The 13381-nt window shown below is 34.0% G+C and overlaps 1 protein-coding gene across 2 annotated transcripts in view; it reads right to left on the bottom strand.

Moving 5' to 3' along the window:
• Positions 1–13381, bottom strand: part of LOC113391690 (uncharacterized) — a 239907-nt gene that overhangs the window by 184848 nt on the left and 41678 nt on the right. For both annotated transcript variants that reach the window (XM_064220031.1, XM_026627744.2), the window contains exon 2: positions 10448–10668. In XM_064220031.1, the coding sequence (XP_064076101.1) occupies positions 10448–10541 (94 nt within the window). In that variant the 5' untranslated portion in view covers positions 10542–10668. The remainder of the gene's footprint in view (positions 1–10447; positions 10669–13381) is intronic.

Here is a 13381-nt window from a genome sequence, read left to right as displayed (position 1 = left end):
ACAAATCATACGATCAGACTAGTGGTATCTAGCGATCATGTACACAATTTATCTAGTAATGGTATTTTTTTAAATAAGATTTTAATTTATTGATGAAGAAAATTTTATCACAGAACCCGATGTTCGTTATAACACTAAAAAAATTAAATGATCTCGGTTTCGATTTCTTACAATCTCATAATAATACGACGACACGTAACGTATTCCCAACTCATTCTTTATAACGATCTTTTAAACTGTCACCGATATTATATTCAAGAAGGAATGGAGTCGTCATTCGGATATTAATTTTTATCCCAAAAAAAAAAAAAAATACAACAAACATACTTAAATTAACAATATAATATTAAACGAAAGTTAAATACATATTATAATATTATTTTCATCTGTCTTATATCGGCAAAGTCTTAATTGGTTTTTTATTTTTATAAGCAAAAGCGGGTAAGTGTTGACATCTCCTGAAGATATAACCATTAGTATTTTTAGGAATAAAATACGAGTATTGTTATAAAAACCCAGAACTATAATAAAAATGATCTTGAGAAAAAAATAATTGTGTTCTTTTTCGATAATATATCCCGAAAGGCTAATACGAATGGTCAGTTAAATTACAATTAGGAACTGTAAAAATGACATCAAATCGTAAAACGTAAAAATTTACACGTGATAAAAATTATAGTTTACGCAACAACTACTCCACGCCTTCTTTTACCTCGCACATGTTTCACATATGTCCTTAAATCCTGTTAAGATTCTATCGGAAACGCCATTGAAATATTAATAGATACCCTATATAATATCACTAAAAAGTTTATTGAATACGAAAACTGAAAAAAAAAACAAATATGACACTAAAAGCTTGTAAACCCCTCGCTCTAAATATCCTTAAACAAAAAATCTTTTCCAGCAGTCGACAATATAAGAGTAGAATGAGATATAAGCCGAACAAGACCAACTCACCAGCGTTTGCTGGTCAAACTTCGCCAACAAAAGCCAATATTTCGGGTCAGATTTACAGTTTAGCTATCAAATCCTCTTCCTGTACCAATCCACCAACAACGCCATACCTGGCCAAAAAACGCCAACGTTTTGCGTCAAACATACAGCGTTCGCATGGTCCAATCCTCTTTTAGCTCTATATATTACATGTTCTATAACCACAGAGATCATACAGATGATGACTCACTCAGAAGTCTTAGATACTTATCAATACTACAGAGTATAAATCTTTTCCAGTTATTCAAGCACTTAAAGAATCAAATCAAATCAATTTTATTCAAGTAAACTTCACAATGAAGCGTTTCTGAATCGTCCATATTTAAATACTAACACCGTTTGTGTTGCATGTGCTATTCCAGTTTATATTATCTGCGAAAATTTCATTCAAATCCATTCGGTCATTTTGGATTGATTGAGTAACATACGTCCAAAATTTGATACCGTCCGATACGCGTCTATTTCATTACCTGTATTTATACATGACAGCTAAACTAATGACGTTCATTTTATAGCGGAAATATCCGCTAAAAATCCATAAAGAGAGATAGAATCATTGGAAGTTTATGAGTTTCCATTAAACAGGTCTATAAAATACCCACATTCAAACAAAAAAATTATTAAACAGGAAAAAACATTTAAAAAAAAAAATAACGGCTCCGAGCTTTGCATCGGTAATGTGTACGGACGCGACCTAATTACACCTTTATTATAGACTAGCTTTGCCCTGCGGTCACGGCTGCGTTCAATTTAGATTATTATTTACCATTAAACATATTGGTCAATGACTATGGTTACAGCTCCGCTGCTTAGGCTCGAAGCGTGGAATTATATACCCTGACTCTACATCTATAAAGCGGATAACGCAAAAATAACTATTAGAATCGAAAAAATTATTCCTGATGTAACAGCCCATAAATATACAAGCTCTGGGCGTTATCACCCGACTACACATAACGTTACGTCATAGCATGATGTTATATAGTTTAATAACTATACAATACACAGGTGGGGCTTTATTTTTATGCAATACTCTTTGGGTAGATAAGATACTCTTTACTCACTGCTTATTCTACCAAACATTTGGAGGGCGATTGAGCCAGTGCAACCACAGTCTCAATCTCATCTTAGTTCCCAAGGTTGGTGGTATAGTTAATATTCCTTCAGAGCTATGTCAATGGGATGTGGTCACTTAACAGGCGGTCAATTCGTCAACCAATATTAAAATAAAACAGAGATTTATCGTGGGGGTACCTGGTTGAAACGAAGTTGCTTCTTAAATTAAATTAATTAAGTTTGAGAATAATTAAACGAAATAAAATTAAAATTTTACCAAAAATCCGGCACGAATTAAAACAATAACGAAAAATAAGTTTAAATAATGATAAAGAGAAAGGGAGGGAAAGGTCGTCTGGGGGCATAACGTGTTCTCCTTACGTGACGATTTCTGCCTGTTTCCTTTACTGTAAGCCGCTTAAAAGAACTTCGTTCCAAATAAACTTTTCCATCGCGTTTATACAAAATAGCTCTCCAGAATTTAAATACATAGAAATGGATTACTTAGTTTTAAATATGATACATCGTTTTGTCGAAATACAAACACGATCAGTCTGACGCTTATCTCGTGTTAGTCACGCTGAATTTTTTTCGGAGAAGTCTCGACGACCGAATTCAGGACATGACTAATTTGATTACGATGTAGTTTAAACGTATTTTTACCTGGATTAATTTAGTGATTTATTGTGATAATCTTACGAGATGTTATTAAGGTGTTGGTATTCATAAAAAAAAACAGCAAAATCCATTTCACTAAAAACTTTTATTAAAACTGTATAAAATACTAACGTCGGAATATAAAATATTTCACAGAAAACAATAAAATAAACTATAATTCCATTACGGAGTTACAAAAGTCGAGGTGAATAAATTCACAGTCCCGTTTCATACTGAATACATTTCACAAACAGACAGGCAAAACCATACCAAACAATATACATACAAATAAACAACCCTTTCAATAATTAATTTCAACAAAACAATTAAACATTTATGCATTATTCTTAAACAAGATGAACGACTTCAAAACGTTTGTCGTTAAACAATTTAGGCGGGAACCGTCCGTCATCTGTCAACATTTCGCGCCACGCCACATTAATGGCGTCCGAACGTTTGGAAAAATGAACAAGAAATATAAAATTCAACTTAAAACGTCTGTGCCAATGAACGTAGCATAAATAATAAGGAGGTATACGTCTCGGCAAATTACCCTGAACGGGCGGGTTAGGGAATTGATGGCAACACTGAAATAACGTCAGCCATGTTGGATGTCGAGAGCTTCCCTTTTTAAAATTCAAACGAAAACGAAATTAGAACTATTTATCGATACGGTTATTTCCGATGGAAAAGAATAATGAAATACAAACATACGTTTTAAAGGAGACATTTTTAATTATAATATAATATTTTAACAGTATAGAATAAAAACAAAAATACTTTTGTTCAATTATAAAAAAAAAAATTGAAACTAAGGAAGTAAATAAAACATACAAACAAAAAAGCAAGTTCCTACATGGATATGGATCTAATTTTAAATGTTTTTTTGGTGAGATTATTAAGGAAAATATGACCGGGATTATTATCAAATAGCAATACATAAATAATGTCTAATAAAATCTCACTTAGTAGCAACAATTATTTACGTTTAAACTGTGAGCTTAACGGAAGCGAGCCTCACCAATCGTCATAAATTCAAAAACCCCCGCCTTGAGCAATGAATCAATGAGACGAGAAACCGTGGAGACGAGACAGATTGTTAGCACTAAAGATTTTAAAATAATTGTCACATGTAACATGCTTACAAAAATATCAAACTATATTTTTCAATTTGAGAGTTAAAAAAACTAATAGTAACAATCTTGTTGTTAGTGAGATGCAAATTGCAAAGTGAAACAGAAGGTGCGCCACAGGATAGCGAAAGAATTGTTGTGTTATAACAAAATTTATTATACAGATAGATTAACCTCCAAGCAAGATCAACAATAATTATGATCGTTTATTGTAAATACATCGCCTATTTACACCAAAAAAATTATAATCAACTTAAATAAATATTAGGTTATTCTAAAAATATATACGAGTTGGTCGTAGCGTTTAGTTTAACAAAAGTGAAGCTCTTTTCTTATTTCAAATTTGAACTTGAGGGTTAATCCGGATTTTCAATTTAACGATCATCGGAGCTAATTAACTTCATCAATACGAATGTAACTCTTTCTGTCTCCCTTACACTTTCAATACCACAATATAACCTGAACTTGGTGATTTGATGATGAACTCGCTTCATACCCAGTTCTGCCCCACACAGGGACATAGGCTAATTTTTTATACCTAAACCTATAACACGGACGAAAACCAGTATAAAATAAATCACAGATGAACATTGACTGATGATGAATAGATGTGATATATTCATGTTGAAAGTTTTTTAAAACGAACTGAGATTAAAAATAAAGGATTAATTTTGCGTGCAATGTGTGCAGATTCTTCGTGTTAATCATTTTATTTGTTTTTTTCTTCGATAAAGACCAAAGCCCCAATATTATTTCACCGTATACCATACACCAATTAATAATCAAATAAATACAAAACTACCCTTATATTATTAACGTACGATTACAAAATAAAATTATATCGACTATATTAAATACTAGTAAAAATAAAACACCTCCACAGAATAATTTAACAATGCTACTCCACGGACACCGTTGTTCCTTTCAAAATGCATTTCAAACTCTACAGATTTATTTAAAAGTTATTTCCATAAACGATAGAGCCGTGTCTCGTAATAACTTCAAAGGATTCCGTGACTTGAGCCGCGGTAATAAGATACAAGGTGGACTTAAACTTAAAGGGGGGAGTAAAATCGGTAACTCGAACGATTACTTATTTTGTTATAACTTTACACACTTTTAGAAGCCGAATGGCCCAGTGGTTAGAAAGCTTGCATCTGAACTGACGATTGCGGTTCAAACCCAGACAATCACCGCTGAATTTTTATAGGCTTAATTCGATTACTGCGATGAAGTAAAACATCGTAAGGAAATCTGCTTTAGTCTAATTTCAATTAAATTCTGCCACATGTGTATCCACCAATGCTCATTGGAGCAGCGTGATGGAATAAACATCAAAGCTTCTCCTTAAAGGGAGAAGTAGATGCCCAACTGTGGGACATTAACAGGCTGATACATTTTTTACACATTCTAACTTAAAGTTAGTATTTCTTTACTGATCCGATTAATATTAAACCTTTTCGATTGGTAGATAAGTTTCAGGATGGAAAAAGGCTATAAAATGTTTATATGTTGTATATTCTTTATGATACATCTCATATATGTAGATCATTCAGATAGTGTGGGCGAAGAGAAAATTGTCGCTTCGGGCGCTTTCTAAGCAAACGCTGACAATACTTTTAGGTATGCGAAATCTTTCTACATAAGATTTGCCTAAGTTTAAGTTAATATTTAACTATAGGCAACTACACCATATTTAAATACGCTTTTGTAAAAACGTTAATATTTCTTACAGACACCCCCTCCCCCCGTCTGACCACTTACCATTTGAAGTCTGCCTACCTAGATTTATATAACAAAAATCAATGCATAACTTACATATACCAAAATAGGTAGTAATTACGTGCACCTTTTTAAATAAATCGATGCAAAAAAAAACACAGAAATAAGTTCTCTATTTATACTTCTGAGCATAATCCTTTGCCTCTTAAAGTGACAATTTAAAAAAGCAAATGTCAAACAAGGTATCGTGTTCCGTATTTAAAATCGTAACACTTCCCCGTCTCCTAATAGTCGAAACGTGACTTATTCTTAAATACCGAATATAGAAATAAAACGCTCTTCACACAGAAAGCGGTTTTGACGACGTGGTCTTAAAATTTATTTAAAGAAATTGTTACCTTATTTAAATAAATGTTATAATATGTTACCGTTATATGGTAACAGTACGTAACAATAAGAAAATAATATAGTAACGAAAACAACCACAAGAAGACGAAAGACAGCTTATATTTATATGGTGTTCAGTATGGATTTGCGAAAAATTACGTTTTTAATGACAAAGAAGCTGTCAACGTAAGTTTGGGAGTGAAATTAAAGTGGGTATAAGTAGTTAAGCGGAATAGTACAATAGAATAATCAAGAACTATCAGTATAGCTTCTCAGCTATAATTAGTAAACCTCATGGAATAGGTAAATCTAGGGTTTGTATATCTTCATTCCTTCCCCGTTTGGACTATTAGTAACAATAATTATAGTCGATATATTAAATTTTAGTTTCATCATTGAAATATTCATTTATCATAAAAACACCAGACACACATATTGATTGGTGAAAACCTACCATCGCTTCGGAGTGAAATATCTTAGACCTGAGAAGTACTGGCGAAAGAAACTCGGCGATATGTTCCCCTTTTAGGTCAAAGTGAATCAAATTTTTCAAATAAAGTAACATATCTTACTAAAATCTACATTCTGAATTAATAGTATATCACTACACATACCACTAAAAATACGCATCGTTTAATATCAATCTGACAAAACTTTAACACATCAGATTTTTCACAAATCCCCGCCTTAGCCAGTTAGCGCCATCTGTCATCGTGTTTGACACTTGACAGTGAATTAAAAATAGAACGATTTCGAAAGTGCCGTAGACCGTTCACATTACGGAAGGAGAATTTGTTGAATTATTTTACGAATGTTAATTTGTATGTGAACGGGATATTAAAGATATTATTCTTAATATGAACTCATATTTGGACATCTTATTATTACGGTACAGACGGTAATGAGAAAAAACATCTCGTCATGATAAACAGTTTAAAAAGCTTTGAAATTAATCTTAAGATTTTAAATTAAAAAAAGTTAATAAAAAAAAAACACCACTACCTGTAAATGTATAAAAAGATACACATGTGTCTACCAACTAATTACTCTTCCTTCGTCACCGAGCACGAGATGAATCCTAAACACAAGATAGACACACAAAAATTCAGAATAGCTTGGGCGAATCAAAACAAACATTCGATTAAAATTGTACAACCACTGAGCCGGCACGATCAAACATGTAATTTTTTTTTTCACATTAGTAGCCTGTAAATTTCCCACTGCTGGGCTAAGGCCTCCTCTCCCTTTGAGAAGAAGGTTTGGAGCATATTCCTCCACGCTGCTCCAATGCGGGTTAGTGGAATACACATGTGGCACAATTTCATTGAAATTAGAAACATGCAGGTTTCCTCACGATGTTTTCCTTTACCGCTGAGCACGAGATGAATTATAAACACAAATTAAGCACATGAAATTCAGTGGTGCCTGCCTGGGTTTTAACCCAAAATCATCGGTTAAGATGCACGCGTTCTAACCACTGGGCCAACATGTAATATCGAGCAACAATAGTTTTGCAACGCTAAACAATTGTACACCACAATTATCCAACTAATTAACCCGTACCGAGCCGGTGAAGACCTCAGTTACCGATGCGGTTAGACGAAATCTGGATACTAATGGTTATGAAAGCACTAAGTAGAATTTCGGTCGGATTATACATAAACATAACCGGACAGAGTACCTACTGCTTTATCTTCCCTGCCCGTGTCTCAATCTACTTGGGGTTGCGGCATGTCTTATCCTTCCGTTCCTCACTATCATTCGTCATCTGAACGTTCGCAATTAACGTCTTGTTTCCCTTTTCACGCACTCTTAGGATAGAGTACCTAGTACGAAGTACGCGTAAGTCAATTTGTTTGTTACATCTCACGTCTTAAAGACACTATTATATCTAACCTAACAACTACCCTCATATGGGGGCGACGCCAATAGTTCTCTTAATGGCAGGGTTACGTTTCGTTGTTATTTTAAATTAAACAACGTTAATGTCCTAAAGCTGTTAGTACAGTTATATTACGGACTTTGTGGTGAATTAGCCAGTGCGATTACAGGCACGAGGGACATCACATCAAGGCGTATTAAATCCCGGGGTCGGCGCTCGTTGACTTGTAAAAATTGGTTTATACTCCTTAGATTCCCAGAGTCTATGAGTGAACACTTGTAGGTTTGAAACAATTGATAAACTATAAATACAATTGAATCACATGTTGTTTTAATGATATAGGTAAGCGGACGAGCAAAAGGGCCACTTTTGTAAGTGGTCACCACCGCTCATAGAACAAAACGCTGTAACAAATATTAACCATTCTTTACATCGCCAATGCGCCACCAACCTTGGGAATTAAGACGTTATGTCCATTGTGCCTGGAGATACACTGGCTCACTCACGCTTCAAACCGGAATACAACAATAATATCTGATGAGTCGGTGTTACCTATCTAGACAGGCTTGCAAAAAACCACGAAGTAAAATGAAAAACTTATTCGTGATCATTCGAATTTGAGCCCGTAATCTTCGGTAATGAATCACATATTCTATCCAGTGAGTCATTACGGCCTCACGTCTGCCAGTAGTTTCATAACAACAATACCAATTTATTACACTTTTTCCACGCATTCATCTAAAAGGCATTATATTCACCATAGACTTAGGCAATGAGAGAAGTGTCACCTTAAAAATATTAAAATTAACATACATTATTTTTACATTACATAAACAGCCTGTAAATTTCCCACTGCTGGGCTAAGGCCTCCTCTCCCTTTGAGGAGGAGGTTTGGAGTATATTCCACTACGCTGCTCCAATACGGGTTGGTAGAATACACATGTGGCAGAATTTCGTTGAAATTAGACACATGAATGTTTCCTAGCGATGTTTTTCTTCTCCACCGAGTACGAGATTAATTATAAAATAGTTAACATACACCAGTTAACAATTTAAATCTTAAATATAATTCTTTTTATATTAAACCGAATATTTTGAATATATAACTACAAAATCAAATTCGGAAAAAGTGAACAGGTTTTTTTCAAGTGATATCTTTGTGTACATTGCGTCAAATACTTGGTTGTTAGTATATAAACTACCTTGTCTTACTTTAGCACCACCTTGGCCTTGGAATATCACGAACATTACCAAACGCACGAAAAATTATATTATAGAAAGATAAGTATGAAAAAACTACACTGACATGAATAATTTTCTAAGAAATATAATAAACAATACTGTCTGATAGAGTTTCAACTCTTCAAAACCACAACGACTCAGCACAAAAATTATTCATAATAATAATAATATGTAATTGTCCACAAATTGTAGTGCCGGTTCGAATCCGTAATCCTATGACGTCCAATTTATTTTATTGCCTACATCGCATTAACGAGCATCTTCGAAGGTAGCTTACCCATTCGTCTGTTCGAAAATATATATATTTGAATTTAAAATGGTAGCCCTACATGGTCAGTGCACTACCAGCCTAGCGGGTGGGAACTAGTTACATCCCTTGTGCCAGTAGTTACACTGGCTAACTTTCCCTTTAAATCGTAACACAAAAATACTATTTCATAAAAAAAATACAAATGGATTTTTTAAAGTCTTCAGCTTACACTTTAAAACAATCAAACCTGGTAAGTACTTTTGTTGTTTAAGTTGGAAAGTGCTCGCCTAGAAGATGCCTCGTCAATCATGGCTAGAAGATACCCGAATTGTAATTCCTTGGAAACACAGACACTGGAAGGCGATCCCAAAACTTGGCCGTGCGCGAGTGATAACAGTGCTTTTCGAAGGAATTACGGTGACGTAGACTCTCTTGGCATCTAGCTATATGTTGTATGTTTATAAATATATTCTAGTTTAATTTCAAAATTATCCTTCAAATACAGCACTTAATATTAGTTGCCCATTGATTTTGGTAGTAGAATAAAAGAAAAGGGTAAGGAAGGGTTAAAATTTGGATTGCCGACATTTTATTTGTAATATTTCCAAAAACGTATCTAATTAATAAGACGGATATACACTTGAGATGTGGTAGAGGCTACTTCGCTGATTAAATTTAGATTGGGTAGGAAAAAAGTTAACTTCGGACAAATGGCCCACTGGTTGGTAAGTGGTCAGCACCATACCACAATAAACATCGTAAGAAATATAAATCATTCCTTACATAACAACAATGCGCCACCAACAATGGGAAGAAATTATGTAATGTCTCTTGTTCCAGTTACAACACTGGCTCACTCGACCTTCAAACCGAAAAACTGGAATACTAAGTATCGCCGGTTTGGCGGTAGAGTATCTGGGTGGTAGCCCTATCTACCAAGTGAAGTGACATATCGAATTACAGATAAAAATTAACAGAAAATTCAAGACAAAAAAAAAAAAAGAAAAGAGTAGTACTTAATTTTTAATTAATTGCGTTGACGTCATAAGAGCTTTCATCGTCCGATTGTGAATAAGAATTCAATACTAATAAATAAATAGACGTATTTATAAAATCACTTACCGTAAGAGGAGTACACGGCTATCGACAACAGAAGCACCACACGTAACACCATACCGCCGACTCTAACCCGAAACATATTCAAAATGGCCGCCATAACACAAAATGGTCGACACTACACACGTCGACACTCTTTATCACATAATATTGACATTAAATCATATAGTTTTCTTGAAGTTCTTGAATTTATTTTTCGTGAATTCATTCGCGTTCCGATCTTGTATCTGTAAAGATAGAAAAAATATATATTAATAACAACTCACGGTAAACTAATACACCTTAAAACTAATTGATGGTTATTGAAATAATTTAGAATTTTACTATGGGCTTTGTGCAAGGCTCTCTCGGTAGGTACTGTTCACTAATCATATATTCTCCAACCAAGGAACAATACTTAGTATGTTCCGGATTGAAAGGTGAGTGAGCCCGTAGGCACAGGAGACATAGCGTCTCGGTTCCCAAGGTTGGTGGTTCATTTTTTTTAATGAACTTGTTGATTTTAACAGTTAAAATTGTATACGGCGTCAATGTCTATGAGCAGTATATATATATACATATAAAAAATAAGTATATGGTATACGCGCTACGAAACACAAGGAGTTAGAGCAGAACGGCAACAGCCTCAGATCGTCCACCGTCACGGCACACGAATCGGTCTTACACGAGATAGAGGTATTACGAAATCATTTTATTTTTTTAAAATAAATTTATACTTTTTATAGATCAGTCTTTTTTTTATACAAATTGGACAACATCACATACATTACTCTGATCCCAATGTAAGTAGCACTTGTGTTATGGAAAATCAGACGTAACGACGGTACCACAAACACCCAGACCCAAGACAACATAGAAAACTAATGAACTTTTTCTATGTCGACTCGGCCGGGAATCGAACCCGAGACCTCGGAGTGGTGTACCCATGAAAACCGGTGTACACACTACTCGACCACGGAGGTCGTCTAAAAATTGTTTATAGTTATTTGACTTATGTAAGTGTTTAATTTGACTATCAATAAGTAAGACTAATGCTTCTATATTGAATAAGGGAATTTGAGTTTGAGTTTGAGTTTGACTTACGAAGTAAATTAGCTATATACATAAAAGTACTTCTGTGAATACGTTAACAGTTATGTCACTTTAATATATTAATTACACGAATTTTGTAAAACTTTACCCATATCATACAAACCTACCACCCCGTTCAAATCACCCCCCATTTTACGCTCCCGAGGGTTGAATTAGAAATAATAGCCTATATCCTTCCACGGGAGTAAAACTATCTAAATACCTAATTTCGTCTAAATCAGTCTGCGGTTCGAGCGTGAAGAGGTAACAGGCAGAGTTACTTTCGCATGTACATACATTAGTACAGATAGACAAATTGACGTATTAACAAATCGTTAACTACCCAAACGTCCGGAAATTATAATTTACTTTTGTATTCGCTTCTGTTGCTTCACTTTAATGTTTCGTGCGCGCCATCTACCTTTTGTTTTAATATTATAATCTGAGCGCGTAATAAACAAATGAGCCGAAAACTCACGATATTCCCAACAATTTCACTTCATAAGCAGACGAGATGTTATCTTAATATCATATTACTTGTGCTTCTACAAAAGAGCATTAAACGGACTTGTCTCAACAGAATGCACTACACTCATACAGGTTATTAGTACATCAAAAGACGCATTAGTATAAAGCCGGTTGTACAACGGAACATAGCTTAGTATAGCGCTATACGAAGCTAATTTTAAATTAACCAGTCTATTGGGCTATGCGTCAAAAAATGTAAATCTAATCAAAGTCTACTTATAATACAATCGATCACTATTTCAAATTGACAATTAACGGTAAAAAATATTAAGTAGGTATCTATTTAAACACTGCAATTACGATGTGGTCTATATCTCTTTCGTTTATGCCTTATGGTACTGAATTTTCAGACCAGAAACAATCCACCATAATGCATTGCAAGTATTATTATTAGAAATAACTAATGCATACCTGCTTATAGCCTATTCAAATCACAGAAGACAATACCGCCAGTATTGTACATCTATTAATGAAAGAAAAAAAAAATTTGAATATCAGCGAAGTCGTTATCGAAACTTTGGAAGTAAAATTCGATTCGAGTCGATATGAGTAGTTACAATGTTGCTCGTTGACTTCCGGGCAGGAGACATAACATACATATATATATAATTGTATTTAACTAACATGACTGTATTTTTAGATGTTGAAAAAGAGTAACTACTGAGTTTCTTGCCGATTCTTGTCGGTTGAATCTACATTCCGAACCGGTGGTAGCTTTACTTTAAATAGTTTGTTAAATGACGATTCAAAAGTGATTGTAAAAGCCTACTTGAATAAAGTATGTTTTGAATTGATTTGATTTGAATGGCGTATTATAAATAAAGATATATTAATTTATGTCGATAGTGCATAAAATAGAAGAGTTATTAGCAAATCGCTTGTAATACGTAAATCTAAAGTTTGTTCGTAGCTTCTCCATCGATTCAAATAGACACTAAAGAAACTTACATAAGATCCTGTCCCAGGTATATTTATTTGGTTTACGATCAAGAATAAGTAATACGTAGGCGTTACTTATCTAGACGAGCTTGCATAAGGTACTATCAGTATTTATATTTATACTAGTTGAATCTGTGGATTTTACCCGCGCTTATTTCATAAAAAAATATCTATAACACACAAACCATCACCCCCCCATTTTCCCCCTCGAGCTGTGAATCACCAGGACTCAAACTATCTCCATACCAAATTTCATTAAAATCAGTTCAGCAATTTAAGCGTGAGATAACAGACGGAGTTACTTCGCATTTATAATATTAGTATAGATTAAATTAAATGAGATCACATTAGAAATCGTACAGATCAGACTTTAAAACTTTGGTATAAAAATCGCAACTTCAG

The sequence above is a fragment of the Vanessa tameamea genome, chromosome 30 (genome assembly GCF_037043105.1).
Source record: "Vanessa tameamea isolate UH-Manoa-2023 chromosome 30, ilVanTame1 primary haplotype, whole genome shotgun sequence".
Lineage (NCBI taxonomy): Eukaryota > Metazoa > Arthropoda > Insecta > Lepidoptera > Nymphalidae > Vanessa > Vanessa tameamea.
Note: the sequence above shows the minus strand (reverse complement) of the source record. Positions and strands in the feature narration are given on the sequence as shown.